Raw genomic sequence first — 6,893 nt, forward strand, 5'->3', positions numbered from 1 at the left:
CTTTGCAGTCACCGTGGGTCCTGCTGCACAGAGGGGCCTGTCTCCTCCACCAGAGGTCCAGCTCTGCCCAGAGGGAGGGCCCCAGGGAAGGAGAGAAGGTGGGTGTGAGCCTGAGGAGGCACTTACCAGGGCCTTCCCACCCCTACTGCCAAAGCAGGAAGGAGGCGGGGCCTCAGCTGAGAAGGCTGGGAGGTGCTTTGACAAGGGACTTTGTAAGGGTGGGGAGGGGCCTTGTGAAAGAAAATGAAAACAAAATGCCCATGACAAAGGGCAGGGCTGGGACAGTCCTGCTGAGGAGACTGCAGCTAGATACCTGGGATCAGGTAAGTCAAGGCACAGGAGGAGAAAAGAAGGTGGGTCAGAGTCCAGAGAAGCAAAATCTCCCTAGGGCCCCCCACCCTGAGTTACCACAGCAGGAGGGGCTGGGTCCACCACTAGACAGCTGGAGGAGGACAGATAACGGGCTTTCCCAAGGCCAAAGGCAGCCTTGTGTCAGGTGGCCTTGTGCAAGGGAAGTAGAGCCTGAGCGCCCGGGGACCAGGGCAGGCTGGGACAAGCCTGCCACGGAGGCTGGGGCTGTGCTGCAGGGACCAGGTACCACTGCCTCCTCCCCACTCCCAGCCCCGGGTTCTCGCCCTCTGTGGTGCCATCTCTGCAGGGTCTACTCCTGCTTCAGGCCCCAGCCCTGCCTCTGTAGACCCCCCACCGCTGCTTCCTGCTGCCTGTCTCTCTATGCCACTGGCTATATCCCACAGGCATGCCACTGGGTCTTCTTAAAGCCCTTTGTTCAAGCTCACCAGTTCACTTTAGGGCCAAGGACATTGAAACAATTGTTGGAGGCAGCTATAAAAGCATCTTGATAAGTTTTATTTTAAAAACATGCACAATTTTGCAAAGAATGTTCTAATTTTTCCATGTGGAAGGAAAACTCCTCTTCAAGACAAGAAGATAAATTGTATCTCTTGAAGACACTACCAAGTGTGAAAAATTAAGATGGTCCTTAAGTATTCCCTCCAAGCTTTTTCTATCATGCCTACAATTTTAGCTATTCAAGGCTAAGGGGTCAACAATTGTGCTATTAAGATAGTGCACTTGTCTAAAACTTGAAATACTTTAGCCTTGAAAGTGTGGGTTTGCCCAGCACTGGGGAGTTTTCCCAGAACGGGGGAACTTCAGTGCTAAAGTCAGGAAGATTGTTTCCTAAGTGTGCTATGAATGGGTGTCTTTCTTCTAATCCTTACCCCGAGGGCAGCCAGTGGCCCTATCTGGGAGTAGAACTTCTGCCTTGGTCACTGGTTCTTCATCGAAAGCCACCAGTCCCAGACGGTCTCTTCAGCAATTGTCATCCAATTCCATCTGAAGATTCACTGATTAGCACGGGGATCTCAGAGGTGGATTTCCACTTATGACATGGGTGGCTTTCTGAATTAGCATAACCTACGTCAGAAATGGTTTCTCGTAGGTGGAATTAGGGGTGTTTCAGTGAGTTGGCTGGAAATAGGGGGGAGGCATTTCCAGCTTTTCAGGAACAGGATATGCAGCCCGGGTTGTCAAGCACCCTGGGCTTGACTTCTGCATCCAGAAGCAAGTTTCTGAGATCTATGGTCCCCAGAGCCTGACTCGATGATCAGCCAGGTCACATTAGCTTTGGGTAGAGTGTCCAGAAGGACAGCAAGCTGGGGTTCCATCAAGCCTCCCAAGTTTGTTCACTCTGTTTGGTGTCCACTTGGTCACGAATGTCCGTGTGCAGTGTGTCCGACCAGAGTGAGCGTCAAGCACGCCTTTGAGGTGTGGCAGGAGGTTCCCAATTTCTGTGCCCCTAGTCCATCTAGGCAGAGTCCACAAATTTCTCAAAAAGGATCCAGTGGTTCTGCATGCCCTCACTGGCCAGGTCCCTTCGCAATGTATTGGGTCGTCGGAAAAGTCATGACGCGTTTTTGCAATGAAAAACATAGAAAAAATGTCATGACTTTCCCAACAACCCAATAATTCTCAATGAAACACAGCAAGATACAAAATGGAGTACTTTGTAGAGTATAGTCACAACTAGGGGGGAGAAAAAAACTATGTGAGTCCTTCAGCCAAAAGTCTGTCACAACACTCCCTTGGTGACAACAGTTTTTCCTGTTCACCTGCCCCTGTGCTCTTTGTATAGACTAAATAGTGATACACACGCCTAAGCAAAGAGCACAGAGTTGGAGGAAGCACCAGCTTCCATCCCTCCACTCCCTAAAGAGAAGGTTCTGGAATTGGACGTGTGGAGGTGCCTGTGGGTCTGAACAGAGGAGTCTGGGGCTCGGGACAAAGGACTATGAGCCCAGGAAGGACATGCGGTGTCTAGTTTCCAGGGCGTGGCCCCCCACTCAGGCCCGTTGTCCTGCCTGCCACGGCCTCCAAAAGGGGAGGGGGCCTCAGCCAGTCTCGAGGTGGGATGCAGCGGGCAAGGCGGGAGATCGCCCCTCTTCCTTCTCCCTCCCCAGTCCTTCCGGCCAACAAAGAAAGAGGAGACTCCCTTACCACCCCCAGGTCCCAAGCGAACCCAAGGAGGTGACAGAGCTTGGGGTGACGCCAGGGGACGCTCTCTGCATCTTCCGTTTTCTCCTTTCTGTTGCACAGAAACACAATGAGTCTGCTACCAGCAGAAACATTCTACTACCAGTTTGGCAACCAGCCACGGGTCAAAGAGCCCAGAGGCCGGAGGGAGACCTACTTGTGCTACAAGCTGAAGCTGCTCGATGAGACACTTGACCAAGGCTGCTTTAAGAACCAGGTGCCAGGCTCCCTGGGCGCAGGGCAGGAGGGGTTAACCGCATCCAGCGTGCAGGGAAAACATGAGCCTTGGCTGGGCCTGGGTTCGCCAGGCTTCCCTGGAATGCTCCACCTTCTTTCCATCCTGGGCCTCAGCAGAGGCCCTTCCCTCGAGCAGATGCTCCTCCTGCCCCTCTTTGAGAAATTAACGTTTACCGGTCCTCCGAATCTCAGCTTCGGGAAAGCCAAAGGCTCTCCTGAGGACTGGGCACTTAACTCCATCTACAAGATCTCCACAACATGCCTGATAGTCCACCTGGTTCCCAAACTGGCCACCCCACCTCCCCCCTGCTCTGACCTGCTCCTTGGGACCCCCAGGTTCAAGCATCCCCAGACAACCTCCTGGGCAAGTGTCAAAACAGGTCCTCAGAGCCTTCAGGACTGCTCTGTGGGGTGTCTCTGCCAAGCCATCACCTACTCTGGTCACTGGGACCCTGGTCCGATTCGGATCAAGCTGTGGGTGCTTTGGGAATCTTGATGGATCTTAATGGAATCTTAATGGATGAGTGAGTTAATGAAGGAAGGAAGGAGGTTCTTTCTCGTCTTAGGCAAGTTTACATATTCAAAAGTTTACAGGGCAGAGGTCACAAACCTCTGGACTCTGCCTTTTAACCAACCCTTCTTTGTCTCCGTCTGGGAATCTTCCCAGAAAAGGAGCCATGCAGAAATTTGCTTTATTGAGAAGATCAGCTCACTGGACCTGGACCGAACCCAGAGGTACAAAATCACCTGCTATATCACATGGAGCCCCTGTCCCCGCTGTGCTGAGAAACTGGTGGCTTTCATTGATGATTACCCCCACCTGAGCCTGCAGGTCTTCGCCTCCCGCCTGTACTTCCACTGGTGCTGGCCACATCAGTGTGGGCTGCAACTTCTTTGGAAATCCAACATCCCAGTGTTGGCCATGACAGAACCAGGTAGGAAGAGACACAGCTGTCAGCTGATGGGAAGGTTTGCAGTTCCGAGAGGGAGAAGCCCCTGGGGGATGGGGGGTGGCTGGACAGGAAGGATGATGGCACAGCTGAGGCCCAAGATGTGATAACACCTGCAAAGGACATTTCCAGGGAGAGAAAGAGAAGGGAGGGGAAAGTAAGGAGGAGACCCTGACCCTGCAGGTGAGACTTGCTTCTCCCCTGCCCCTCGGCCTGACTGGGACCCCTCTTTCATCTCAGAGTTTACTGACTGCTGGGAAAACTTTGTGGACAACCAGGGAATGCAGTTCGAGCTCTGGGAGAAGCTGAAGCAATACAGTGACGCAGCAAAGCGAAGGCTCCAGAAGATTCTGAGGGTGAGGAGCTGTCCCCCTGCAGGCCCCTGGCCTCCCACACCACCTTCCCAGCGTCATCTCCCCCTTCTCCATGTCGCTCCTGCTCTGCCCTCTCCCACTGCCCCCACGCCTTTCTCTTTTCCTACAATCCCCTTTTTTTACTCCCCTCTCCCACCATGGCTTTCAGTTCCTTCCTTCTCTCCCTTTCCTTAGACTGGTCAGCTTTCTATTTCACTAACAGCCTCACTTGACCTGGTTCATTTCTTGTCCCCGCGTTTTCAGTGTCCCCTCTCCTGCCCTTCCTCCGTGCACAGCTTCCAGCCAATCAATGCTTCCTAATTTCTCTCTCAACAGATCAACACAACATATCAGTTCTCAGAACAGAGCTCAGGAGGGATTCAGTATCTGAATAGTTTAGTGGATGCAGTCAGAAATGTGACCTTGGGTGCCCATCACGCTCATCACTAAGAAGTAACTCAAGATGACTGTTCCTGAAGCATCTTCATGATTCATAAACTGCTGACTCTTCGGGGCAAGTAGTGAGCTCCACTGGCATACCTGACCCTCACCCAAGTCCAAAGACCTTTCTTTCCTCCTTTTTTTGTTTGTTTTCTCTTCTCCTATAAGTAGGTGCATAGTTTTACAGTTGAAAAACTATAGATGATTTTTAAAATATATTTTTTTCTTTTCAAACTTTATTGGGGAACAATGTGTTTTTTCCAGGACCCATCAGCTCCAAGTCAAGTTGTCCTTCAATCTTAGTTGTGGAGGGCGCAGCTCAGCTCCAAGTCAAGTTGCTGTTTGGGAGTCGAAATGGCAACCTTTTTAAAAGAGCATGCGCTCTCACCAGCTGAGCCATCTGGCTGCCAGTCGGCAGCTCAGTGGCAGCTCAGCTCAGGCGCAGTTCACTGGCCCATGTGGGAATCGAACTGGTAACCCTGTTGCTCAGAGTTCATGCTTTAACAAACTGAGCCACCTGGTCAGCTCCAAAATAAAGATTTTTAAGTCTGTAAAAGGTGGCTTATTTTCTCAAGGGAGAATCAGGTCTTTCCCTCATAAAAATAAATATAAAGGACTTTTATTCTACAGCACCAAGAAAAAAATTTATTTGAGAATTTCCTGTATAGTCTAGAATAGTTGGATCATTTCAGTGGTCCAAGTATTCTCTGTTCCTTCTCAGTATCTAATATGGGTCTAATAAAAAAGGTACAACTCTATTGAGTGTAGTTGTCCCATAGAATTGATAGGGGGGAAAAACAACACTTGGAAGGAGCTATTCATTGTTCTTAGTTGAAGAAGCAAGCACCAACTCTGGCTAGTTAAAACACAAACAAAAAGTATTTATTAAAAAGATGTGAGTGGCCCAGCGAATCTCTAGGAAAGACAGAGGATGAGATTTGGAGGTTTCAGAACCAGGAAGGAGCCCCTAGACTGCTGCAAAGCTGGTCTGGTGACAGCAATGCTGGTGGCAGTACGCTTTGAGCCGCGCCTGGAAACTGGGTGCTGACGCAGAAAGCCTGCCGTGGCTGCCACCACTGTCAACATTCCCACCAGAATGGAGAAAAGGAAAGGGGGCCAGAAACAAGTGATAATAAATAACAAACACAGGATAAGGTGAAAAGAGTAAAATCGCGTGTATCCCACTAAATGCGAACAGCACGATTCTTCCATAAATTCTTACAAGAAACACTTTTAAAAATAGAGATTGAAAATAAAAGGGATAAACAAAGAAATACCAGACAAATTAAAATTTAAAAAGAAAGCAAGAATGGCAATATTACGAAAGGTAGAGTTTCAGGTATGAAGCAAATGAAAGAGGGATTTACTATAATGATATAATGACATAAAGGGACAATTAAAGAATAAAATATAACAATCATAAACTTGTATGTACCAAACAACATAGCAGCCAAATAAAGGGGAAATGGTTAGATACTCTGAGCTTGGTTAGAGTGGCAATGTTTATAGCCCAGGGGATAACCATGATTGGCCTACGTCTGTCATGTAATTCTGTCCCCTTTGCCAGACACTTTTTTAGCCTCTCTTGAAGTTAGGAGTGGCCATGGGACCCAGTTATGATCAGTTAAGCATAAGAAAATGTCTGCCTGAGAGCTTTCTTTTTTTTAAAAAAGAAAGATATTTCAGGCAAGTAAGTTTTAATTACACTATCCCTCCTTTGTTTTTCCTGCTGGTGAGTGGGACAGAACATGGGATGTCTGGAATTGTGACAGTTATTCCGCAGTTGTAAGATGAGCATGTGGACAAAAAGTCAACATGTTGATGAAGATGAAGCAAAAAGCTGGAAAAAGCTCGAGTTTTTGATGATATTGTTAAGCCACTGAAACAGTATCTACTCTAGAAATATCTACCTATAATCTCCTTGTTACATAAAATAGTAAAATGTCTGCATTATTCAAGTCACTATTAATCAGATATTTTATTTGTAGTCAAATGTGCCCTAACAGATGTAACTTCAAAATCTAGAGGACACAGCAAAAGCCATACTAAGAAAAAAATAAATAAGCTAAATGTTTTCATTACAAAAAAAAGATAGAGCAATTAATTACCTATCCATTTTTAGAAATTAGATAAAGCAATGAAAGAAACCAGAAACAGGAAATAAACAAAGATCAAAACTGAAATTAATTAGAAAATTTTAAATGGTAGAAAGGACAAATAAATCCAAAACTCTGATCCTTGAAAAGATTAATAAAGTAGATAAATCTAGAAAGAATCTGAGAAAAGAAAGATGGCAAAGATATACAAGATAAAGTATAAGAAAGGAAATGTAACCCTGATACAGGAAAGACTGGAAGAA

The 6,893-nt window shown here is 47.6% G+C and overlaps 1 protein-coding gene across 1 annotated transcript; it reads left to right on the forward strand.

Moving 5' to 3' along the window:
- Positions 1-159: 159 nt before the first annotated feature.
- Positions 160-4,773, forward strand: APOBEC3H (apolipoprotein B mRNA editing enzyme catalytic subunit 3H). The gene is made up of 5 exons (XM_019660576.1): positions 160-323; positions 2,617-2,770; positions 3,458-3,725; positions 3,981-4,096; positions 4,430-4,773. Exons 2-5 carry the CDS (start codon positions 2,624-2,626, stop codon positions 4,541-4,543), a joined length of 645 nt encoding a protein of 214 aa, XP_019516121.1. The 5' UTR covers positions 160-323; positions 2,617-2,623; the 3' UTR covers positions 4,544-4,773.
- Positions 4,774-6,893: the final 2,120 nt, after the last annotated feature.

This window comes from Hipposideros armiger, unplaced genomic scaffold (assembly GCF_001890085.2).
Source record: "Hipposideros armiger isolate ML-2016 unplaced genomic scaffold, ASM189008v1 scaffold_321, whole genome shotgun sequence".
Classification (NCBI taxonomy): Eukaryota; Metazoa; Chordata; class Mammalia; order Chiroptera; family Hipposideridae; genus Hipposideros; species Hipposideros armiger.